The following is a 27,403-nucleotide window of genomic DNA, read 5'->3' on the forward strand; positions in this document are numbered from 1 at the left end:
TTCTTCCTACTGGTGTCACATACTGTTTTTAACCTTATCCCTACTGTCCTCACGTTACATTAAACATTATTTTGGGCATAGTGGATCATTTTAATCTCAGTTTCTGATACACAAATCCCACTGATGTGACTCAACAGACACTCTCTCTCCAGTTGGAGGCATCACTCACCTGGAGAGGGGGAGTACCCAGGTGTGGAACCCAATGATGATGTCACCAACAATTGCCCAAGTGGAGACAATATATGCCGCAGATGGAAAATAGTGTTTGAGGGCTTCCTGAACAACAACTGTGAGACTCTGGAATAACAATTGTGGTGGCCCAATCTACTCATGATTATACATATCTACATGGGGAGGTGAGTAGACCTACAGTAGCTCCTTTCTCCTTCCTTTGAATATTGAGTTATCACTATAATCAAACACTATCTCTATGGGGAATTGAACATTCCTGTAATTTATGTGTGGTCTTGAACAACCTGAGACTCACATTCTTTCTGTTTGGACACTTGAACATTGTGTTCTTTCATAATTTGAGGTGGGACTTGAACTCAATTTCTTCACACCCTTTCTTGATGGAAATTGAAAAATCAAGTAAAAATTGATACTTGTATAGCCCACTACTCACCCGCAAGGGTCTCAAGGCGCTTGTACGAATACCGCTGTGGAACCCATCCTGGCTTTCCCTGTGAGGCGTCCACTCCTGGGCACCCCCAAGGTGGAGGACAGGCATCCTTAGCGTTGTGGGGGCCGTTGTGGAAATTAAGCAAGCTATTGCCCAGAGTTGCCGAGTGGGACTCCATGATTGGAATAGGCACCGAGGCAAGAATGATCAGGTCCGTGGAATTTTGAGCCCAAGACCCGCCGAGGCGGGGTATTGAACCCTGGTCCCGGGCTAGACCTCTGCATCAGGGTCTGCCGCTCTAACCATTGAGCCACACTTCTCCACACAGTTAACCACACATTATCCTCTGTGGGTGTTTGACAATCACTATAATCACATACAATGTGGGGACTTGAACGTCACTGTAACTGAACACTATTTCTCTGGGGACTTGAGCATAACTGTAACCACACACTATCTTTATGGGGACTTGAACATTCCTATATTCACACATAATTAATCTGTGGACTTGAAAATCCTTAGCCTCACAGATTTACTATGCCTTTGCTTCGTCCTTATATCTGTGGGGACTTGAACATCAAATAACCACATGAATCACCATTTATGAGAGGACTTGAACATCACTATAATCACACACTATCTCTGCAGGGACTTGAACATCACTATAATCATACACTATCTCTACGAGGACTTGAACATCACTATATTCACACACTATGTCTGTCAGGACTTGAACATCACTATAATCACACAATATCTCTGCAAGGACTTGAGCATCACTATAATCACACACTATCTCTGCGGGGACTTGAACATCACTATAATCACACACTATCTCTGCGAGGACTTAAACATCACTATAATCACACACTATCTCTGCGGGGACTTGAACATCACTATAATCACACACTATCTCTGCGAGGACTTGAACATCACTATAATCACACACTATCTCTGCGGGGACTTTAACATCACTATAATCACACACTATCTCTGCGAGGACTTGAACATCACTATAATCACACAATATCTCTGCGGGGACTTGAACATCACTATAATCACACAATCGCTCTGCGCGGACTTGAACATCACTATAATCACACACTATCTCTGCGGGGACTTGAACATCACTATAATCACACACTATCCCTGCGAGGAATTGAACATCACTATAATCACACAATATCTCTGCGAGGACTTGAACATCACTATAATCACACACTATCTCTGTGGGGACTTGAACATCACTATAATCACACACTATCCCTGCGAGGAATTGAACATCACTATAATCACACAATATCTCTGCGAGGACTTGAACATCACTATAATCACACACTATCTCTGCGGGGACTTGAACATCACTATAATCACACAATATCTCTGCGGGGACTTGAACATCACTATAATCACACAATCGCTCTGCGCGGACTTGAACATCACTATAATCACACACTATCTCTGCGGGGACTTGAACAGCACTATAATCACACTATCTCTGCGGGGACTTGAACATCACTATAATCACACACTATCTCTGCGAGGACTTGAACATCACTATAATCACACACTATCTCTGCGGGGACTTTAACATCACTATAATCACACACTATCTCTGCGAGGACTTGAACATCGCTATAATCACACAATATCTCTGCGGCGACTTGAACATCACTATAATCACACACTATCTCTGCGAGGACTTGAACATCACTATAATCACACAATATCTATGCGGGGACTTGAACATCACTATAATCACACAATCGCTCTGCGCGGACTTGAACATCACTATAATCACACACTATCTCTGCGGGGACTTGAACATCACTATAATCACACACTATCCCTGCGAGGAATTGAACATCACTACAATCACACAATATCTCTGCGAGGACTTGAACATCACTATAATCACACACTATCTCTGCGGGGACTTGAACATCACTATAATCGCACACTATCCCTGCGAGGACTTGAACATCACTATAATCACACACTATCTCTGCGAGGACTTTATCATCACTATAATCACACACTATCTCTGCGAGGACTTGAACATCACTATAATCACACACTATCACTGTGGGGACTTGAACATCACTATAATCACACAATCGCTCTGCGCGGACTTGAACATCACTATATTCACACACTATGTCTGCGAGGACTTGAACATCACTATAATCACACAATATCTCTACGAGGACTTGAACATCACTATAATCACACACTATCTCTGCGGGGACTTGAACATCACTATAATCACACACTATCCCTGCGAGGAATTGAACATCACTATAATCACACAATATCTCTGCGAGGACTTGAACATCACTATAATCACACACTATCTCTGCGGGGACTTGAACATCACTATAATCACACACTATCCCTGCGAGGACTTGAACATCACTATATTCACACACTATCTCTGCGAGGACTTTATCATCACTATAATCACACACTATCTCTGCGAGGACTTGAACATCACTATAATCACACACTGTCTCTGCGGGGACTTAAGTATCATTATCTTCACACTCTACCTCTGCGGGTAATTTCATCAAGGCTGGAAACATCTTCACACACCATACATATACAGTGATCACAATCACCTCACCAACCCTATTCAGGCATTAACATTATGTGCCATTCCATGGAAGATGTTATCTAACAGCTAGATTGACAAAATTAAGTAACTATGTAAACTCTGTGTTCCAGTTGATCAGATGATTGGATACCATCTGTTGATTTCTCTATGTATTGGTATTGCCTATAATTTTTAGCGCTGAGAAATGGGTGACATGCAGTTCAAATGATCTTTCTGTACCCATGATATATAGTGTTTTCTGACACATTATGAGCATTATCCATCTTTATGTACCCCTAGGATATGTGCAGCACTTCATATAAAACAGATATGATATTTCTGTATATTACTGATAAAATAACCATTTAACCATGTGCCTTTGACTGTATTTGATCGCTAATGTCAATTTTGGTGAAGGTCCTCACAAGGATGGTAGTAGGTGTTCAAAACCCCATTAGTATGGTTCTGTGGGCGCGTTTAAAGATCAATATATTTGCTCGTTTGAATAAGACACAGATATCCTCAAAGAACCTGTAGATCTAATGAAGGATGGGTGAGCGTAGCAGGAAGCGGGAACAAAAATTCTGCCTTTCACCTCAGCCAACAAAAACTGAAGGTGGGCAGGCCAAAAGATCATCTGCTCCAATGAGAGAAATGTTGAGACTGTTATCTGCTTGTCAGCATCTGCTGCTCATGTCATGGACTGGCCTGCATTCAACATGTCTTGAGGGTCACTCATACTATGAGGTTCACTGGATCAGTCCCATGATCAGTTGCAAAGGGAAGGAGCTGGTGTGTGATCAGTGATTAAACTCCAAGGATCAGACACCAGCTGATGGGGTCCCCACACAGCTCTGTTATTACCCAATGCCACTGCTTATTTTGAGCCAGAGGTTGCCAGTGGGGGAAGCACGCCACAAATTCTTGGGGAACATCGGACATTTCCTAAGAGCAAAAGAAGGAAAAACACAAAAAGGAGAAGGACAGAGGAAGAGAGTAATGGAAAAACAGTCACAAAGCTAAAAAGTAAGAGTATTTTTTAGATGAAAGAGGCATGAGGTGGATTTGAGTCTATGCCGCATTGGTATTTGGTGCATGGCATTAAATAGCCGGGAGCTGAGTTATGCTTTAGGCACTGGCATCCATTCTTTTAGGACTAGGCACTGGCCAACCCCTGTCTGTAGAACATGAAGTAAACCAGCCAATGGTATCTGCACAGAGCACTGTTACCACCCAACCCCTGTCTGTAGAACAGGAAGTAAATCAGCCAATGGGGTCTGCACAGAATATTGTTATTATCCCACCCTTATCTGTAAGACTTGAACTAAACTAGCCAATGGGGTCTGCACAAAATCTTGGTACCACCTAACCCTTGTCTGTAGTGCATAAAATAAACTAGCCAATGGGGTGTTCATAGAACGCTGTCAGCACCCAACCTTTATCTTTAGAACATGACGTAAACCATCAAATTGGGTCTACGCAGAACAAGGTCATCACCTAGCCCCGTCTGTAGAACAAAAAGTAAACAAGCCAATGGGGTCTGACCAGAGCACTGTTACCACCCAATCCCTGTAGGTAGAGTATGAAATGATCCAGCCCATGGGGTCTTCATAGAACACTGTTATCGGCCAACCCCTATCTTTAGAACATGACATAAAACAGCAAATGGGGTCTGTACATCTAACTTTTATTACCCAACCCCTGTCTGTAGAACAAATGGGGTCTGAACAGAGCACTGTTTTCACCCACCCTTTGTCTGTAGAACAATACATAAATCAGCCAACAGAGTCTGCACAGAGCTATGTTATCGCCCAACTCTTGTCTGAGGAACATGAAGTAAACCATCCAACGGGGTCTGCACAGAGCACTGTTTTCACCCAACCCTTGTGTAAAGAACATTAAGCAGACCAGTCAATGTGGTCTTAACAGAACACTGTTATCTCTCAACACCTGTCTATAGAACATTAAATAAACCAACCAATGGGGTCTGCACAGAGTACTGTTATCACCAATCCCCTCTCTGTAGAACATGAAGTAGAACAGCCAGTGGGGACTGCACAGAACATTATTATTATGTGGCCTGCACAGAGAACTGTCATCACCCAACCATGTCTGTATTACGTGAAGTAAACCACCAATGGGGTCAGCACAGAGAACTGTTATCACCCAACCATGTCTGTATTACGTGAAGTAAACCAGCCAATGGGGTCAGCACAGAGAACTGTTATCACCCAACCATGTCTGTATTACGTGAACTAAACCAGCCAATGGGGTCAGCACAGGTTACTGTTATCACCCAACCATGTCTGTATTACGTGAAGTAAACCAGCCAATGGGGTCAGCACAGGGTACTGTTATCACCCAACCATGTCTGTATTACATGACGTAAACCAGCCAATGGGGTCAGCACATGGTACTGTTATCACCCAACCATGTCTGTATTACGTGAAGTAAACCAGCCAATGGGGTCAGCACAGGTTACTGTTATCACCCAACCATGTCTGTATTACGTGAAGTAAACCAGCCAATGGGGTCAGCACAGAGTACTGTTATCACCCAACCATGTCTGTATTACATGACGTAAACCAGCCAATGGGGTCAGCACAGGGTACTGTTATCACCCAACCATGTCTGTATTACGTGAAGTAAACCAGCCAATGGGGTCAGCACAGGGTACTGTTATCACCCAACCATGTCTGTATTACATGACGTAAACCAGCCAATGGGGTCAGCACAGGGTACTGTTATCACCCAACCATGTCTGTATTACGTGAACTAAACCAGCCAATGGGGTCAGCACAGGTTACTGTTATCACCCAACCATGTCTGTATTACGTGAAGTAAACCAGCCAATGGGGTCAGCACAGGGTACTGTTATCACCCAACCATGTCTGTATTACATGACGTAAACCAGCCAATGGGGTCAGCACAGGGTACTGTTATCACCCAACCATGTCTGTATTACATGAAGTAAACCAGCCAATGGGGTCAGCACAGGGCACTGTTATCACCCAACCATGTCTGTATTACATGACGTAAACCAGCCAACGGGGTCAGCACAGAGCACTGTGGGCATTAGTGCGTGGCAGCTACCAGTGCGCCAGTGTCATAGGTTAGTAAAAACTGCGCCTTCTTGCCCTCTCCATGTGACGCAGAGCAAGAGTTGCCTTGCTGCTTTGGGCTGCATCAAATCTTGATAAATCTGGCCCCTGGTGTCTAAAGTGCGATGCAGGTGTTTCTTGTGTTTCTGTCCATTCCTCCATCCCTCTCTCCCCCCCTCCCCCTGAACCTTCTGATATGAATTTCCTGCCTACCTGGTCATGGGAGTACGGGACTCCCAGGAACTGGTCGAAGCCCTGGTGGATGGGCAAGAAGGTCCCGTTGGCACCGAGGCCAAGGTGCCACTTCCCTACCAAGGCTGTGGCATACCCACGTGTCTTGAGAAGTTCAGCGATGGTGATCTCCTTGAGTGGGAGGCCACCGATGGATCCCGGGCCAAACACACTCGGATAGACCCCGGAGCGGGTCTGATAGCGGCCAGTAAGCAGAGCTGCCCTGCAAGGAAAAGAAAGACATCATTAGCCCTGAATTGTGGGTGAATTATTTGCTTGATCTGTTCACATGTTATTTCACAAGTGTCATTTCATATTTCCCTTTAAATAATCTCAAATTCATATTCACAACAGTTAAGCAATCTTTGCTACTCAATAAACTGCATAAACCCTACTCACATGACGCATGCCCTCTACCCCATTTTATTAAATGAACAATTAGGTCCGGGTTCACAAAGGTAACTTTCACTATTAAGTAATTTACACTTTTCAGTAAAGTTACTATTTGTTGGCTAGTCACAAAGGGCCCGATTCACAAAAGTAATCTGTGACAAAATCCTAACTTTAAGACTTTTGGTATTCAGAAAAGACATTTAGTAGGAGTAAAGTAAGGAATCCTAACTTTACTACTACTAAATCCCTTTTGTGAATACTGAAAGTCGTAAAGTTAGGATTTTGTCTCAGATTACTTTTGTGAGTCGTCCCAAAATGTTTCAATTTACTCCAACAGTGTAATTTACAAGTCGCCACCAGATTGAAGGGCCTAGGGTTCATTGACAAACTGCAAGGGCAATTCACAAAGTCAACTTACAGCTTTCAGTAATTTACATGTGTTAAATACTTTTATACTTTTGAGTAAGTTTATAACTTTTGGCTATTCACAAAATACAAGTGTGAAGCTACTCAAAAGTGTGAGAGTAAATTACATGTGTAAATTACTTAAGCGTCTGCCTATGGTAAAGTATAGAGAAAATGTAAAACAATTATATAACTTCAAAATAAATATAAAAAAATTGTTTTATAAAAATTTAAATGTAAATTAATTGTATATAGCTGTTCAAAATATTCAACAAAATAAACATTCTAAGCACTATAAATGTAAGTTTAAAATACATTTTTATTTAATGGATATGTATTCAATTAATAAAAAAATTAATTCTGAAATTTATATTAAAAAAATTAATTTCCATCTTAACAAAAAACATTTTATGCATTAGTAATTATTCCAAGTGATGTACACCATTAATTAAAAGCAACGCACTTATATTATAATCAGAAAATAAATAGTGTTATATTCTTTTTAAATTCAAAATAGATATTCAACTAGTTTAAAATTAAATATTAACTTAGTACTAATATATATGTATATACATATATTATAAAATTATATTACATTAATTTATTTAACATAGTTAAAAATGTAGATACATTTAATTTATAATATATATATATATATTATATATGTATATAATATAAATTAAATGTATCTATTTTTTAACTATGTTAAATAATTGAACTCAATATTATTTTCTATGCATTTTCTTTTAATTCCCTACTGCTAACATTGTGTATGGGAGGATGTTGCAGTCCCACTGGTGGGCATGCTTCATGCTGGAGTTTAGTAATTTGTACTTTTATTTCCTGAACAAGAAAAAAATTTAAAGACACACTCAAAAGTTTAAATTACTCAAAAGTGTAAGTTAGCTCTGTGAGTCAGGCCCAAAAACGTGGGAGAATGTTTGAAATTATCTGTGTAAAAAGGTTGCAAATTCCCCAGGTGAAAATCAAACAATACCTCCAATTTAGGAGTTGTCCTTCCAGATTAGCCCCATCATTAATCATTCCACCTTACAAACAGTCAGCAGTATGGGACCAATTCACAGAACTAATTTAAGACAAAATCCTAAACTTACTACTTTTGATATTCACAGACGTTAGGATTTTGTCTTAAGTGTGTCTTAAGTCAGACTGTCTTAAGACAAACTTAAGGCAAAATCCTAACTTCTGTGAATACCAAAAGTAGTAAGTTTAGGATTTTGTCTTAAGTTAGTTCTGTGAATCGGGCCCCATGTCTTTCTTACTGCAGGCTGTCGAATTATGGAACTTTCTCGCAGAAAAGTAAGAGCCAGAGCCACCATCTGAAATTTACAAGAATGGCTAATAACTAGCTTCTTCCTATCAGAACACCCTGGAATCCTTGACAAGATAAGATCTCAAAATTGGGACTCACAAAAAGAATAAAATGCTCTGAGCAGCTGGTCAATAAACCACGAAGATCGCGTTCAATCTTATCTGCCAACAGTTCTTGCACTCGCCCGGTCCCTGTATACATGTCATAGAGTACTCTTGTTTACTACAAACATCCGCTCAAGACTGCGTGAGCTCCTACACACTTCCACCACTATATTGCACAAACTCCGCACAAAACAAAAATGAGTGATAATGACCATCCGGTACCCAACATCCTCTCCAAGACCGGCTTCCCTTCTTCAATTCATAAAATGAGAGTCATTTTCAACTCCTACGCAAAGGTGTGTGTCTTTTGCCCTACTATAGCCTTATAGCCTAAGAGAGTAGCCACCATTAAAGGCACACCCCTGTGCTATAGGAACGAGCTGAAGGCGATATAATGGGAGAGTGGCCCTTTAACCCTCTGCGGCTGGCTATAAGGCTATTAGAAGATTCTACCCCATAAAAATAGAATGCTCTAAAAGAGAAAATGTCTCTTGGAGACCCGCAGGGTTTACAAGCCGCCCCAGCCCGTGGCCCCGCCCCCCCGACAGCCGATTGGATCGCGCTCCCGCCTCCCCGCAGACCCTCCCGACCGGCTCCCTGCCAGACCAAGATCCAGGGAGTGACCACTGCGCCTTTGGCCTGGTCACCCCCACGCTCCTGTGCCTGCTGCCGCTCCCGCAGCCCCAGCCACCCGAGGGCCGCCGAGCCCACACCAGCCTCCCGCAGCCCCAGCCACCCGAGGGCCGCCGAGCCCACACCAGCCTCCCGCAGCCCCAGCCACCCGAGGGCCGCCAAGCCGGCTCCAGCTTTTCCCGCCGCCCCAGCCCGTGGCCCCGCCCCCCCGACAGCCGATTGGATCGCGCTCCCACCTCCCCGCAGACCCTCCCGACCGGCTCCCTTCTTATGACGTCCCCAGAGCGACCGCGCAGCGGACGCGCGCAGCGGGAGCACCGATTGAGCGCCGAAGGTGCGCCAAAGGTAAGCCCGTCTACGCCCGTCCGCGCCTGGACGGCGCCCAGCGCCAGGACCACTGGCCCCCGCAGATCCCAGCCCACCCGCCGGACGTACGACGCCACCACCCTCAACGCACTCAACGCCGGCCGAAGCCCAGGATGCTACCGAGCCACCCCGAGACGCACCCACGGACCCTTCTGGTGCAACTCCTGCAAGTTCACCTGCATCCGGACCTGCACCACTCCAGCAGTGCCCAAGACCTCGACGAGCAACAGCAGCCGCAGCCACCTGAGATGCATCCTGCTCAACACCCGCTCCGTCCACAGGCACGCCATCGAGATCTGGAACCTGCTCGACACCACAGCCCCAGACGTCGCCTTCTTCACGGAAACCTGGATGAACGCCTCCTCTGCGCCTGACATCGCCATCGCCATCCCAGGCGGCTACAAGATCATCAGACGGGACCGCATCAACCACACCGGAGGAGGCATCGCCATCGTCCACAGGAACTCCATCCGCATCACGACCAACACCGACGACACCCTCACAACCGCCGAGCACCTGCACTTCCAAGTCCACATCAACCCGAAGACCACCCTCAGAGGCACCCTCATCTACAGACCCCCTGGACAATGCACACAGTTCAGCGAAGACATCGCCGACTTCATCAGCCCACACGCCCTCTGCTCCGCTGACTACATCCTCCTCGGGGACCTCAACTTCCACCTGGAGAACAACAACGACCGCAACACCACTACCCTGCTGGACAACCTCGCCAACCTGGGACTCAATCAACTGGTGACAACCCCCACCCATTACGCCGGACACACACTCGACCCCGTCTTCGCATCCAGCAAGGACATCACCTTCAGCCACGCCACCGGACTCCACTGGACGGACCACAGCTGCGTCCACTGCAGCTTCGCAAGGACCACGATCCACCACCACCAGCAACAGGTTGCACGCAGGAACTGGAACAAGATCACAGCCGACCAGCTCGCGTCCTCCCTGAGCATGAACCCTCCCACCAGCACAACGAACCCTAGCCAGGCGGCCACCAACCTCACGAAGTGGATCAGCTACTGCGCAGACGAGCTCGCCCCCCTGAGGACCCCGCCTAGCAGACCCGGCAGCAAGAAAACCCCATGGTTCACCGACGAACTCAAGAGCTCCAAGAAGAACTGCCGAGCCCTCGAGAGAACCTGGCGCAGAGTCCCAACTCCGGACAACATGACTGCCCTCAAGCTCGCCACCCGAAAACACCACCAACTCATCCGCGCCACCAAGAAAACTGCATTCAAGGAACGACTGGACAACAACGCACACAACAGCAAAGAACTCTTCAACATCGTCAAAGAGCTCTCCAACCCCAACGCTGGAAACAACGACATCACCCCTTCGCAAGACCTCTGCAACTCCCTCGCCTCCTTCTTCCACAACAAGATCGCGGACATACACAACAGCTTCAGCACCCAACCGACGAACGCCACGACCGAACCACCGCCCCCCACCACCACCCTCCGCGCCTGGACTCCGATCAGCACCGAAGACACCGTCCGCACGATGAACTCCATCCACTCCGGATCTCCGACCGACCCCTGCCCTCACCACGTCTTCAACAAGGCCGACGCTGTCATCGCACCCCACCTGCGGGACATCATCAACACCTCCTTCGATACCGCTACCTTCCCAGAGAGCTGGAAGCACGTCGAACTCAGCGCTCTACTCAAGAAACCATCGGCTGACCCCACCGACCTCAAGAACTACCGCCCCATCTCGCTGCTCCCGTTTCCAGCAAAAGTCATCGAGAAGACCGTCAACAAGCAGCTGGCCGCCTTCCTCGAGACGAGCGGATCCCTCGACCCCTCGCAGTCTGGCTTCCGGGCCAACCACAGCACCGAGACCACCCTGATCGCAGTCACCGATGACATCCGAGCGCTGCTCGACAACGGAGAAACAGAGGCCCTCATCCTCCTAGACCTCTCCGCGGCCTTCGACACTGTCTGCCATCGTACCCTAGTACAACGCCTCAGCAACGTCGGAGTCCAGGAGAAGGCACTGGAGTGGATCATCTCCTTCCTCGCCGGAAGGACACAGAGAGTCCGCCTCCCCCGTTCAGATCTGAAGCCACCGAAGTCATCTGCGGCGTCCCTCAGGGCTCCTCGCTCAAACCCAACCCTCTTCAACATCTACATGAGCCCACTCGCAGACATCGCACGCCAGCACAACCTCAACATCATCTCCTACGCCGACGACACCCAGCTGATCCTCTCCCTAACCAACGACCCCGCCACCGCCAGAGCCAACCTTCACGAAGGGATGAAAGAGGTAGCCGAATGGATGAAGAACAGCCGCCTGAAACTGAACTCGGACAAGACGGAAGTCCTCATCCTGGGATCCTCACCCTCCGCCTGGTACGACTCCTGGTGGCCCCCCGCCCTAGGCAGCGCACCCAAACCAACAGATCACGCACGAAACCTGGGCTTCATCCTGGACTCCTCAATCTCCATGACCAGACAAGTCAACGCCGTCTCCTCGTCGTGCTTCAACATCCTGCGCATGCTACGCAAGATCTTCCGGTGGATCCCCACAGAGACCAGGAAGACGGTCACCCAGGCCCTCGTCACCAGCTGTCTGGACTACGGCAACACCCTCTACGCCGGAACCACCGCCAAACTCCAGAAGAGACTCCAGCGGATCCAGAACGCCTCAGCACGACTCATCCTGGACATCCCCCGTCGCAGCCACATCTCCGGACACCTGAGAGATGTGCACTGGCTCCCGGTCAGCAAAAGAATCACCTTCCGTCTCCTCACCCACGCACACAAAGCCCTACACAGCCAAGGCCCAGGATACCTCAACAGCCGCCTCAACTTCTACGCTCCCAAACGCCAGCTTCGCTCGACCAGCCACGCCCTCGCCGCCGTCCCCCCCATCCGTAGAACCACCACAGGGGGACGGTCCTTCTCCTACCTCGCCGCCAAGACTTGGAACTCCCTCCCCACCCACCTTCGCCTGACCCAGGACCACCTCGCCTTCAGGAAGCAACTCAAGACCTGGCTGTTCGAGCAGTAACAGACCCCCCCCCCCCCAGCGCCTTGAGACCCTCTGGGTAAGTAGTGCGCTATATAAATTCGATGATTGATTGATTGATTGAACCCTCGTCCATCTTTCCTGATCCAGTTCTTTCCTGCAAGACAATACCTAGGCAAGTGTGATTTATTGTAAAGCCTTATAGCAGATAATCACACCAACACATGCTGAATCCAAATGGACATATTTAACAAAGGGTAACATCTCCTATGACTAACAGTAAATGATGTGTCTCAAACAGCAGATCACACATGGTCTCCAGAAGAAGTTCACCCAACTGCACTCGATAAGTGGACGCAAAGTATGGGGTGGTTTCCAAGGGTCTGCAGAGTCTCCCAATGGAGCTTCTCTGAAAGAAGCCCCAGAGGCTGACAACCCTCTGGTGGGTCCACCCCCAAGAACTGAAGGACCAGGAGACTGGGCGAACTCACGACACATGATAGGAGTGCACTCAATCCAAGTGGATAGAGTTCAGAACCCTTAATCTGCATGCTAAGAGTATCAATAAATAGCGCGTCCACGTTGCGTAATAAAGCTGTTCTGATCAAACTATGCAGGAGAAGCTCTATCCAAGTCCTGAGTGTGAGGCATCTCCTACTCCACCAGGGAGGGCTCAGGATGAAGTATTGGCAATACGATATCCTGAGAACAGTGAAATGAAGGTGGAACCTTGGTAAAAAAGCATTTGCAATGCAATAGGTCTCTCATTTACTAGAGTTGTAGATAACACGCCTTTTATTTATGTGTTGTTTTTAAAACAGATAAATAAAAGGCATTGCCATTTCCATTGTCAATAGCTTAAACTCTCATAAATGTAAGATCTATTGCATTGCAAATGTGTTCGGTGCCCATGGTATAAAAATAAAAAAATAAAGCATTAGGAGAGTGCGCGTCCTGTCTGCAACAGCTGGCAGGACAAAGCTATTTGAGAAAATAGCGCTCGGAGGCTATAATTAATGCCTATCGAGTAACAACACACGTAAGAGGGGTGTTGCAATGCAAAGATACCAAATGACACAAGGTGTTACTAAGGAGGGACTACTAAGTCTAATGGCCAATGAACAGCCCAAGTTTACAATGGACAATAACACAAGCCAATGAAAAATATGGGCGGAGCTTCAAGGACCTCCCTGAACACAGCATGTCTCGCAGTGCATTGCATGCGCTACCCAGGGAAGACCTAACAAACGTTGTAACAGGGTGACAACATGGCTGCTAGGTGACCTCTCCCCAGCCCATCTAACCTGATTAATTTAATGCAAAGTAAACATTTGTAAATGCAACCTAAATTACTTCATTTTTTAAAATAATAGCGCTTTCACCAGTTAGGTGTGATCTGGCTTTTTTTTTTTTCTACTTCAAGGATGTTTTAATTAAAGTCTGTAACTCCGCTCTCTGCACCAACAGTTCCACAGTTGAGGACGGTTTTGTTGTCAAACGAAACTTTTCAAATTGCTAATAGGCCCTTCGGGGAGGAGTAGAGGGTTGCAATGAAGCTTTGTAAGGCAGCCAGCACCTTAGGGATGTTACACACAGTTTACTGTCGAGGGTTCACATGTCTTTGTATGTTTTGGGAGGGCGGACCGAATGAGACAGACCCGATGTGACAAGACGCAGGATTTCAATGCTGTCTCTAGGTTCCAGCCGGCTATGTACTGCAAGCTTCCTGCCGTCACCTTCGGCTACAGATCGTTAGAGGCGCACACCACAAGCTTCCTTACTAATGCATAGGTCCAAAGCAAGGTGACCTCTCCCCAGCCCATCTAAACGTTCTGGAGCCTTATTAACCCCTTGGCTGCAGGGCATATTCCCCTGCAGTGCTGGGGGGAGGGGGACGCGCACAGCACCCCGGTGCTCATGACGAGCTCAGCTCGTCATGAGCCACGGTGGTCGTGTGCTCATGACGAGCTGAGCTCGTCCTGACCACAACCGTTTAATTAGAACATTCGCACAGCAGGGGAATTTGCCCAGCATGCGAGCGTTCTAACGGAAATGACGAGCTCAGCTCATCATGAGCACACGAGAACCGTGGCTCATGACAAGCTGAGCTTGTCATGAGCGTGGGAGGGGTTAAGATGCAATGTGCAAAATACCTCTCGCTTCCTCCGTAGCGGTCACTCCCAGCTTTTACAGACATACATAAAACACTGTGGGTACAGGGTTACAGAGCGGGTGCAGACTGACCTTTCCCCAGCCCATCTTAGCTGTTTCATGTAATGCAAAGTATACAGTTGTAAATGCGACCTAAATTACTCCCTCTTTAAAAAAAATAACCTTGGCAGTTAGGAGCAATCCGCCGTTTTACAGATTGTTAGAGGCACACACCACAAGCACCACCTCAGCTTCAACCACACACTTCTAAAGCAGATCAACTCAACACTGTGAGACGTTAGCCTGGCATATGAGCTCCACTAGTTCTAGTGGGCACCTTGCACCAGTCTAATCGACCCTTATCGATGGTGGTTGTAAAGTCAACCTTATAGAAAGCTATCCTAGTGGTAGCATGAACCAGCAGTCTTCAGGCTAAGACTTTAGAGAGCATGTGAAGCAAGCTGTTTTACCAATTATAATCCCGTGAATACCAAATAAAAGGACACCACACAGGGTATATATCAAATATATATGTATTTATTTCTAACACAACCCCTCTGCATTCTTTATGAGGTCAGAGGTCAAAGTACATCACAAGTTATTAATTAGCATACGATAAGTTGCACAAATACAGTTATGCCTTAGGGGCCTCACAAACCATATACTAAGCAAGTGGTATAAGAACTACTTGAGAGTTAGACAGCAGGCCTAGGGCCTGTAGAATTGCTGGGACTACACTAAACAACCAAAGGTTAGGAACTAGGAGGCCCACGGGATACACGTGCAGTGTCTATACACAGTCGCGAGTTACTATTGACTTATAATGGGAAACGAAAAAGTTACAAAGTTACTGTTTTAGGATACTTCCGGATGGACTACGACAAAACTCCTTTAGACTAGGACTCTTCGAGAGTCAAGACCCACAGGAGCACCGGAGTACTCGTGTTACCTCACCCAGGGAAGCCGGGTGCATAGGTGCCTTTTGGTGTCGGGTTTCATCGTCATTAAGCATGGGCGAATTTTGCAAATCTGGCGTTCGCGAATTTGCGTATTTGCGAACTCGCAATCCGCAAAATCCGCGAATTTTCACGAATTTGCGGATTTTTTTGTTTTTATAGTGTTCGCAAGGGTTTCTGCCAGTTCGCGAGGATTTTGTACCAGTTCGCAATTGCGAACTTACTTGTCGGCACGCAACGGTCGCGACTATGTTGTTTCTACGTCTGGTTCATCATCACAGGTTCACAGCACCCTCTGTTTCAACACTGCCACCCTCTGTTTCACCCATGCCACCCTCTGGTACATCAATGCCACCCTCTGGTTCATCATCATCACTGTAGATTATGGGGGGGAAAAGCAAGCACACCTGCCCTGCTTCAACTGACATGAATTAATTTGGGGTTGATTTATTAATGTGTCACTGTTTTAAAATTCCAATCTGGCACCTGCTTCCTTATCTGTAATTTGCTCTCTGTTGCAGTGCAATTGTTTTTTCCAGGACCTTTGTGGCCTACTTGTAGCTATTCTATGATCCGGCTGTGAGGGTAAGAGCAGGGTCATACAATTGTTGCAACTATAATAATAATAATAATAATCTTTATTCGGTTTTTACAGTTTGAAAAAGCCATAAAAGATAACATAGATATAAAAACATTCACTTAAAAAGGGATTACATTTCAAATTTTAAAGTAAAAAGTAAAAACACTCCCTTTTTTTTTTTTTTTACCAATTTGTTACGAAGAGTGAAAAGAAATGAGTTACAGTTACAGGTTATTTCTGTGTCTCATGATACATTTAAAAAAATTTAGTACATGATATACCGTGCATTCTGAGTCCAGAAATTGGAGTGATAACATCGCTGGGCGGCACTGTCTATGGCCCCATTTTTTTAATAGAGGGATAAGCCATGTCTTTCGATGTGGGTGATAGAACTTACAGAAAAGTACTGTATGGATGGTGGACTGTTGGGAATGATCGTCACAGGGGCACAGGACCAATTGGGTGCTCCAATTGTTCTTTTCGGGGAAGGTCACCAGTCTGAAAAATAGGTTCAGTCTGAACCTTGTTAGGAGCATCTTTTCGTAGGTGGAAATCTCCAGTGTAAGATATGGCTGAATTTTCAGGGTCTGCTGAATGATGTTTGCATGCGTAGCGGATTTTTTTGTGGCCAGCGTTAATAGTCTCAGGGAGTCCAGGTGGCTCAGTGCTATTTGTTTTAGTTCTTTTTTAGAGATTTCCTTCATTAGTTCTGGGTTGTAATAATATTTCTCGATCCCTAGATCATAGAGGAAATTTCTTATATAGGAGAGCCAAGGAATTTTTTTTGCGTAGTCCAGCTCCATGATATCTCGAAGAATATTTTTAGTCAGATTATTTTCTTCGGATAACCAGACTCTTCTCCACAGCATTAGAGGTTGGATTTTGATCAGATCTTCAATAAATGGGATTCCCAATTCTATATGCGAGGCATAGGTGGAGGTGCCTCGTGGTATTGATAGGAGGAATCGCGTGAAGATGTTTTCCTCTTTTTGAATGGGGCAGGTGTTGATATGCCCCCAGATCCCAGCACCATATAATGCTATGGATTGGCACTTTGCAGCGTATATTTGAAGCAGTTCAACTGGAGGTTTTTTCCCTAGTCTATTTGAAAATGTCACTAGTGCCATAATCGCTCTTTTAAAAAGATGTCTCCTAGCCTCTACCGCCGGTTTCCAACTTAGGGCATCATCTATCATGATGCCCAGATAGGGGTATTGTGAGGTTCTTTCAATTTTTTGTTCTTTCAGAAAGATGCTCTTTACATGTTTTTTTGTGCCACCTGCCACCATAACAAAGTTTTTTTTTAACATTTATATGCAGGTCCAAGGCAGCCATAAAATCTGCATATTTGGTTAGTGATTTCTGTAGTTCAATTGGAGTTCGGGCTAAAATGACAGCGTCATCCGCGTAGAGCAGGGCGGGGATCAGGGGGTCTTTTACTTTTGGAAGGTCTCTTCCCCCCTTCAGCATACACTCTTCGAGGCCGTTGGTGTATAGTGAAAAAAGAAAGGGGGCGAGGACGCAGCCCTGCCTCACTCCCCGCTCTACCCCAAACGGTGCCGTCAGTTCTCCTCTTGTCCCAAGCCTCACTCTCGCTGTGGCCCCGCTGTAGAGTTCCCTTAGAAAGTCCAAAAGAGGTGGGTCTACCCCCATCTTGCTCAGCAACGACCAAAGCTTGGTATGTGAGACACAGTCGAATGCGGATGACAAATCCACGTATGTCATGAAAATAGTCCCTGTTTTTGCGAGGGTATACTTGGATGTAAGCAAGGAAAGATTCAATACTTGGTCAATGGTTCCAAAGCCCTCCCTGAAGCCGAACTGTAGGTCAGAAAGAATGTTTTCGTCAGCTACCCACTGTTGCAACTTGCCAAGGAGGACTCTGCCGACCACTTTACCCAGAGAATCAAGAAGGGAGATTGGACGGTAGCACTTGACGTCTTGCCTGTCCCCCTTCATAAAAATGGGGACCATTATTGATGATGACCATGAGTCTAACAATCCGAGTTCCATGGTTGCAATACAAACTCTCGTGATTATTGGGGTCCAGAGGTCGGGAAGGAATTTAAATAAATCGACGGGGACCCCGTCAGGACCGGGAGCTTTTCCGGGCCTACTTAAGGATAACGCTTTTTCGAAATCTTGTAGGTCAACTTCCAGGGAGATAGGGAAGGTGACCGGGTTGTATGCAGACTGGTACGGATCGCAATTTGGTGTGGATTGAAAAATTTTCGAGAAATGACTCGTCCATGTGGCCTCGTCTATGGCCACATCTATTTTTGGTCCACTGGGATCAGTTAAAGAGGGGGATTTAACTATTTTCCAGAAAGCCTGGGAGTCCTTCGAGAGTGCGCTCTCGTGTAGGGCCTTCCACAGGGATGTTTTTAGTTCTTTTTTCCTCGTCTTTCTGGCAGTAGTATATTCTCTTCTGAGGCCTTGGATCTTTATTGGATCTCTGTTAGATTCTCCAAGAGCTTTCCTCAAGTTGGTTTGTGCTTTCGTGCAATCTCGGTTAAACCAGCCTGTGGTCTTTAACTTATTTTGGTTGTAGGATCTGGTTAACAGGTTTTTGACATATTCTATGATGGTATTAAAATTTTCCAAGATTTGATTCGCCTCCACTTGGGGATCAAGACAGATCAAAATATTTTTATAGGCGAGAGTAACTAGTCTCTTCGTAAGGATATTAGGGTCCACTTTTTTCCATTTAATTGTGAAGCCATTGGTCTTGTTCAGCTCGAGCCTGTTCTGTGATAAAGTGTTGGCTATAGTTACCATCAGAGAATTCGAGTGATGTAATTGGAGACTAAGGCTAAGAGCGGAGTGGTCACTGAGACAGTTTTCCAAGATTTTAAATGTTCCGATTAGCGGTTTTAGGGCTTCTGTGATTAATATGTAATCCACGGTGGTCTCGTGGCCCCTTCCTCTATATGTTGGCTCTAGTTTGTTGGTTGTTTGTTGAGTGGGATTCAAGATTTGGAGGTCCAAGTCTGATAGTATTTTGTTCATGGCAGACCCCACTCCTGAGTGGGTGAAGTGAGTTAAAGGGATGTCGGACTCATCTACTATTCCACAGGTATCAATGTTGGGGCAGGGATGCAGATTAAAGTCGCCACCCCAAATTACGTGAGCAGTGTCCACTTTCTGTTTGTAGTGGTTATGTTCTATTAATTTGTCTTGAATTTGGTCAAGAATGCTCACAAAATTATCGGAATCCAAGTTGTTGTATGTGTTTACTATTGATATACGAGTTTTATTCCCTACAGAGAGCGTAATGATCTGAAAGTTCAGAAAGAGGTCTGTCTTGATGATCTTTGCGTCTACAATTGTATTGGCCATGTAGATTACCAGACCCCCCTTAGGTCTACCTGAGGTGCTGGGAAGGGCGGGAGAGGTAAAAGTTCTATATCCCACTAGATGGAGGGCAGCTATTGCCCAGGTTTCTTGAATAGAAATGATTTGATAGTCCTTCAAGAAGACTGCTGCCGAACCATCCTCGATCTTGTTACGGAGTCCAGCAACGTTCCAGAAGATCATGGAAAGCTGGGTGGGTTCGTGCTCTTGTGCAACATTGTGCTTGTGTGATGTAGATAGGGTAGGCGCTGGAATTGGGTGTGAGAGTGCTACTGTAGTTGATGAGGGCTCCGGTGATTTAGTTGTTTGTCAATCGACCATTTCCAGGCCGCTGAACCTGTTCGTGGTCGGGAAGCCTAGCCAGTGTTGCCCATTACTGGTGCCTTCATAATTAGGGCCAAAAGATTGGTGAGGTGGTCTCTCCCATTGCTCCCAGTTTCCAAATCTATTTTGAGGGCCCACGATATGCCATGGGACTTGTCTCTGCTGGTAACTCAAATTAGATGGATACCGAGAGTTAATAGGTTCAGTAAGTCGCATTACAGGATTGGGGGCGGCAGGTTCAAGCTCCCATGGTTGCGGAATTGGCTTCCTCCACATGTTGTCAAAATTACGTTGATAATTGTTATTGTTGAACCTTTTTGGGTAAAAGTAAGACAGGGGTCTTGTTACAATCCCCCCAGAGGAGTTGTTACGTTCCCAAGAGCATATATAGTCAGCTATGTTGGGATCCTCAAACGTAATGACTATGCAGTCTCCTCGAATAGTTTTTTTCCTGTAACCTACCCACGAGGTCCGGGATACTGAGGCTATTTTACTTTTCCAAGGTGGCGGGACGGGACGATTTGTATTCAGCCAATACTGGACCTTGTTCTTTAGTGACCAGTTGGGTTCGGTCCCCTCACCTGTAAGTTCGGGGACCCCCGTCATAACTACCACGTATGGGGTGGCCTCAGGTGGTAAGTTTAGGGTGGGTGCTTGTTCGGTTGTCGGTGTCGGGGCATTTTTTGTTTGGGGTAGTTTAGGGTTTGTTGTTACAGGTGTTTTGGAAGCAGGTGTTTTGGGAGCGGGAGTTTTTGTGGAAGTAGAGTTTGCGGTTGGTATTGGTTGGGAACTAACTTGTGAGGGGATTACCAGGGGCGTGGGAGTCGACTTTTGTGGAATGGTAGTGTTTGTTGGAAGGATTAATGTGGTTTGTTTTTTAGACTTTGGGGGAGGTACAGTTGCAGTTTTCTTAGGAGCAGTATGTGTGGGTTCTGGGTTTGAAGTGGGCTTGGTATGAGGTTGTGGGGATATGAATTTTAGAGAGCCAGTGATTTTTATTAGCTGCCTCTCTATATTGCTGAGTCTTGTTTCTAGTGGGCGTATGTGGGAATTTAAAAGGAAAGCTATCTCTGTGATTAGTCTTGCTGATTCTCTTTGTCTTCCTATATTTTGTGAGGTTAGCGAATCTGGCATTAAAGAATCGCAGAGATCACGCGGAACATGATGAATTGTTACCACGTTATTAGTTGGGGGAGCAGGGTGGTTAGATATCACTGGGACGTTTGTGTCAGTGACCAATATTGGGTGCTTGGGTGTTGTGGGTTTTGTAGTATGATCTGATTTGCTCTTTGTGTTCCGTTTTTTTACAGCCCCCTCCCGCTTGCCTCTCATTTGTCTGGTTTCTTCGGGTGTGGGGTCGGGAAAGATATCAGGGGTGTTCTCAAGATCGGTTTCTGAAAGGGTTACAGATATTTGAGATGCTGACAAATCGACATTATTAGGTAGGCTAAGTCTGTTTGTAGTCACCGCCATTTGCGTTGAGACTGGCTGTATTTCCGGGGTTTTTGCTGTTGCAAGTAATCCCATTGATGAACGACGCGCAATTGCCAGTTCTGTAGAAACTCTGCCCTCGATTAAGCTTATGCTCTGATCAATAAAAGTATTAGCTTTGGCCAGGAAGTCGTCCATTGGACCTAGTAGTTGGTCGCCTATACCATTCTTTTTTGTTTTTTTCTGCCTGGTGGATCTCGTGTTCATTTTGCAATGAGTATACACCTGGGGAGGGAGATAGATTGACCAATTGTAGAGGGGATCAAATTGTTTGTAGATACCTGTATTAGGGAGGCCGGGGTGTAGTTGTTAGGGTGGTGGGCCGGACCGGACTCTCCCGTACTCGAACGGCCTCAAACGGCCCTGTCTTTGCCCAGTCTTAGCCCGGGCTGCGTCCCGCGCTGCGGGTGTGAGTTGGTGTTAAGTAGGTGGCGGTTTGGGTGAGGGGCGGGCCAGCAGGGAGAGCGGACCGGAAGCTCTTCCTTGGTCTCGCAGGGACTTCTGGGAAATGAAGTCCCTGCACGCTCGCAGCCCCGCTGGTGCCTCGCGCCCCTTACCGCCTTTCCGCCGAGGTCCTCTCGTGTACACGCACAAAGTTGCTGGGACAGGGGCTCACCAGCGAAGCGGCACCCGCGAAGCGGGTGCGGCGAGTCGTCATCTGGGAGCCTCGTATGCCGATGCAAAGGTGCGCTGTGCAGTTGATAGCCTCTTCACAGGTAAGTGTCCCACTAGACAGGGGTTGCCGGTGCACTTTTGAAGTCTTTAGATGGGCGGGGGGCGGGCCAGCAGGGAGAGCAGACCGGAAGCTCTTCCTTGGTCTCGCAGGGACTTCTGGGAAATGAAGTCCCTGCACGCTCGCAGCCCCGCTGGTGCCTCGCGCCCCTTACCGCCTTTCCGCCGAGGTCCTCTCGTGTACACGCACAAAGTTGCTGGGACAGGGGCTCACCAGCGAAGCGGCACCCGCGAAGCGGGTGCGACGAGTCGTCAGCTGGGAGCCTCGTATGCCGATGCAAAGGTGCGCTGTGCAGTTGATAGCCTCTTCACAGGTAAGTGTCCCACTAGACAGGGGTTGCCGGTGCACTTTTGAAGTCTTTAGATGGGCGGGGGGCGGGCCAGCAGGGAGAGCGGACCGGAAGCTCTTCCTTGGTCTCGCAGGGACTTCTGGGAAATGAAGTCCCTGCACGCTCGCAGCCCCGCTGGTGCCTCGCGCCCCTTACCCCCTTTCCGCCGAGGTCCTCTCGTGTACACGCACAAAGTTGCTGGGACAGGGGCTCACCAGCGAAGCGGCACCCGCGAAGCGGCACCCGCGAAGCGGGTGCGACGAGTCGTCAGCTGGGAGCCTCGTATGCCGATGCAAAGGTGCGCTGTGCAGTTGATAGCCTCTTCACAGGTAAGTGTCCCACTAGACAGGGGTTGCCGGTGCACTTTTGAAGTCTTTAGATGGGCGGGGGGCGGGCCAGCAGGGAGAGCGGACCGGAAGCTCTTCCTTGGTCTCGCAGGGACTTCTGGGAAATGAAGTCCCTGCACGCTCGCAGCCCCGCTGGTGCCTCGCGCCCCTTACCGCCTTTCCGCCGAGGTCCTCTCGTGTACACGCACAAAGTTGCTGGGACAGGGGCTCACCAGCGAAGCGGCACCCGCGAAGCGGCACCCGCGAAGCGGGTGCGGCGAGTCGTCAGCTGGGAGCCTCGTATGCCGATGCAAAGGTGCGCTGTGCAGTTGATAGCCTCTTCACAGGTAAGTGTCCCACTAGACAGGGGTTGCCGGTGCACTTTTGAAGTCTTTAGATGGGCGGGGGGCAGGCCAGCAGGGAGAGCGGACCGGAAGCTCTTCCTTGGTCTCGCAGGGACTTCTGGGAAATGAAGTCCCTGCACGCTCGCAGCCCCGCTGGTGCCTCGCGCCCCTTACCGCCTTTCCGCCGAGGTCCTCTCGTGTACACGCACAAAGTTGCTGGGACAGGGGCTCACCAGCGAAGCGGCACCCGCGAAGCGGGTGCGGCGAGTCGTCAGCTGGGAGCCTCGTATGCCGATGCAAAGGTGCGCTGTGCAGTTGATAGCCTCTTCACAGGTAAGTGTCCCACTAGACAGGGGTTGCCGGTGCACTTTTGAAGTCTTTAGATGGGCGGGGGCGGGCCAGCAGGGAGAGCGGACCGGAAGCTCTTCCTTGGTCTCGCAGGGACTTCTGGGAAATGAAGTCCCTGCACGCTCGCAGCCCCGCTGGTGCCTCGCGCCCCTTACCGCCTTTCCGCCGAGGTCCTCTCGTGTACACGCACAAAGTTGCTGGGACAGGGGCTCACCAGCGAAGCGGCACCCGCGAAGCGGCACCCGCAAAGCGGGTGCGGCGAGTCGTCAGCTGGGAGCCTCGTATGCCGATGCAAAGGTGCGCTGTGCAGTTGATAGCCTCTTCACAGGTAAGTGTCCCACTAGACAGGGGTTGCCGGTGCACTTTTGAAGTCTTTAGATGGGCGGGGGGCAGGCCAGCAGGGAGAGCGGACCGGAAGCTCTTCCTTGGTCTCGCAGGGACTTCTGGGAAATGAAGTCCCTGCACGCTCGCAGCCCCGCTGGTGCCTCGCGCCCCTTACCGCCTTTCCGCCGAGGTCCTCTCGTGTATACGCACAAAGTTGCTGGGACAGGGGCTCACCAGCGAAGCGGCACCCGCGAAGCGGCACCCGCGAAGCGGGTGCGGCGAGTCGTCAGCTGGGAGCCTCGTATGCCGATGCAAAGGTGCGCTGTGCAGTTGATAGCCTCTTCACAGGTAAGTGTCCCACTAGACAGGGGTTGCCGGTGCACTTTTGAAGTCTTTAGATGGGCGGGGCGGGCCAGCAGGGAGAGCGGACCGGAAGCTCTTCCTTGGTCTCGCAGGGACTTCTGGGAAATGAAGTCCCTGCACGCTCGCAGCCCCGCTGGTGCCTCGCGCCCCTTACCGCCTTTCCGCCGAGGTCCTCTCGTGTACACGCACAAAGTTGCTGGGACAGGGGCTCACCAGCGAAGCGGCACCCGCGAAGCGGCACCCGCAAAGCGGGTGCGGCGAGTCGTCAGCTGGGAGCCTCGTATGCCGATGCAAAGGTGCGCTGTGCAGTTGATAGCCTCTTCACAGGTAACTAGCAACTGAACTCTGGAGGGGCCCCAGTCAGAAAGCACTACAGGGAATGGTTACTAATGATGAATTTGAACTTTTGCACCTGCTGAGTGCTTTCAGTTTAGCAAAACTCGTTTTTCTGCAGAACAGCAAATGTAATGCCCCAAACAAACTTACTTGTGAAAGTTGATTTCTAATCCAAAAGTGATCCAAAGAAAGTCAAAAGGCCTCAAATCCAAAAAAGGGCAGGCAAATGTCAACCTGAGGAGTTATTCTGATAAAAATCATCATTTTCAGAAGGTATATGCTGCTTGCTAGTGGATTTCTTGTGCAGAATTGCAAATTTTGTAATTTCGCGAGTGCGAGATTGTTGCTGCCCGCCGCACCTACATGTTCGCAATTGCGAACTTACGCCGCACGCCGCAAAATTGTATCACCAAGAAAAAAAATTTGCTGCGTGCAAATTTGCGGATTTTCGGTAAATTCGCGAGTGTTCGCGGATCGCAAATTTACCGAAAATCCGCTAAATCCGCGAGCGGAACGGATTTTCCGCCCATGCTTAATCGTCGTTTTCTATGGAGATCTGCAAAGAAGTGCTGCAGGCGACCAAAGGAAAAGTGTCTAGGTGCGTCCAAGGGTGGATCGACGATGTGAAGAACCTGAAAGCAGAGGAGACAGAGTTTGGGTCACTAGCCAGTGACCAGGAAGGAACCAGGCGATGTTGCGTGCTTGAAGGCGAAGAAGGTGAGCTTTTCTCTTCAGCCACGAGGTCCAGGAGGCATTGACGATGACCAGGCGCTGGATTCGAGCTGTCCCACAAAGGATCTAGTTGACTGCGATATCGGTAACCGGATTGGACCCAACAAGCCTTAGCAACCGCAACCCAGGCAGGATGTCAAGATTGGCTCTGTTGCAGACCAGCAAAGTCTGTGGCACTTCTCCGTTGAAGGAAAGCTGGAGCAAGCCTGGAGCAAGCAGAAAAGTAGTTTAGTTCAAAAGAAAAGTCTTCAGTGGGCTCACTAGCCAATGGGCAAGGAACTGGGAAGACGCGTCAAGCTAAAATGCAAGAACAGGCCCCACGCTGCACTCGTGGAGTGTGGATAGTTGAGCTTTGGTGCAAATAGTGCTTGGGTATGGGGCTTCTCGTACCCTTATCAACAACTGTGAGGGTAGCTTAGTAGTTGAGCAGTTAGCAAAATGCAGGATGTCCAGGGTGTCCGGTCCCACGTCTCTCGTGTCCGCCACGGGTCTCAGCTTTGCTGTGGATATGGGTCGGAGTTAGAGAAGTCTGAGAGTCCAGTTCCTGTGTCCCTGAGTCTTCGGGTTCTGGCAGGAGCATTGACAAAGCAGACCGGCAAGTTACTGGTGGTGCCTGTTTGCACAGGGTGGTCACTCTTTGACCACAAGGGAGATGTGTTCCGTCTTCTAGTCAGAATAGAATGTCGAAGGTCCAAGAGTTCTGTATCGAAGTTTCTTTCCAGGATAATCTAAAGTCCTGGGGACCCAGCTCCTATACTTATACTAAGCTAAGGGGCTGTATTACCTGCCTAGGTTCCTCCTATGGGTGGACCTGGGAGGGGGGTAGTTACACCCCTTTCCCTTTGTCCTGTTTCGCGCCAGAGCTGGGGCTGGAGTGCCCAAGCAACTGTTTTGAACCGGGCTATGCATGGAGCACCTTGTGTGCCCCAGGCAGTGTCTCAAACAGCATCTGCTGATGCAGACCTCCCTGTCCCAATACACATCTGTTTGTCTGGGGAGGTGCTGGCACCTCCCTGGATGGGAAATCTATTGTCCAGGCCTCCCCTACCGGAGTTTCGTCCAGCAGCAGGAGGTCAGACTTGTGTCCGTGGCAGCAGCATCCATTTTGTGATGCTGGGGCTCTGTTTAACTTTAACCAGGTAAAGCAGTAACAAACATGTCTAGAAGGGTGGAAAGCTACCCCCGCCGCCTGAATTGGCGGGGGGTAGTATTCCAAAGTGTTTGACACCTTACACAACATGTTTTGATAAAGCCAAACCAAAGTTAGCATTAACCGCAAGGATTATAATGCACTTAAGAGTATATGGTATGGCTATATCATAGAACAGCTATAAGGAGATGGTTCCGAAAGCTGCAGAGGGGCTCAGCTCATGCTAGGGCACCCTCCCACATAAAACCAAGCACTCTGCCTCCAGGATTGTCGAGGCCTACAATAGGAGTGACTTATAGGTGCATATGTGTCTATATATAAGGTAGATATAGGTATACTATATATAAGTATGGGGTGATTACACCACCTTACCCAAGCTGAGTGATCAGCCTGTGGTGCCAGTTTGGAGGGCCAGCCAGGGGTGGCATAATACATGCTGCAGGCCCTGGTAGGCCTTGGATGCACCTATGCCCTGGGTACCTATGGTACACTATACAGGGGCTCACAAAGGTGACCCAATACCCAATCTGGTATGTACCTAAAGTACATGGTATCAATTTAGAGAGAGAACTGCTGGCCTGTGGGTCTGATTAGCAAGCCCACAGCCACACTAAAGTTGAAAAACCAGAAAATCACAGCAAAAATTTGGGGTGACCATAGGAAGCAGACCCTACTCTCCTACAAACACCACAAGGAACCAGCTCAGCACCACCACGCCAGCATTACTCAGCACCACCTCAGCATTACTCAGCACCACCACATCAGCATTGCTCAGCACCACCTCAGCATTACTC

The 27,403-nt window shown here is 48.1% G+C and overlaps 1 protein-coding gene across 1 annotated transcript in view; it reads right to left on the reverse strand.

Annotated features, from left to right (window-relative positions):
* Positions 1–27,403, reverse strand: part of LOC147736688 (arylsulfatase A-like) — a 90,810-nt gene that overhangs the window by 44,626 nt on the left and 18,781 nt on the right. The window contains exon 2 of the mRNA XM_086953427.1: positions 6,530–6,770. Coding sequence (XP_086809553.1) covers positions 6,530–6,770 — 241 coding nt within the window. The remainder of the gene's footprint in view (positions 1–6,529; positions 6,771–27,403) is intronic.

The sequence above is a fragment of the Lissotriton vulgaris genome, chromosome 1_2 (assembly GCF_964263255.1).
Source record: "Lissotriton vulgaris chromosome 1_2, aLisVul1.2, whole genome shotgun sequence".
Taxonomy (NCBI): domain Eukaryota; kingdom Metazoa; phylum Chordata; class Amphibia; order Caudata; family Salamandridae; genus Lissotriton; species Lissotriton vulgaris.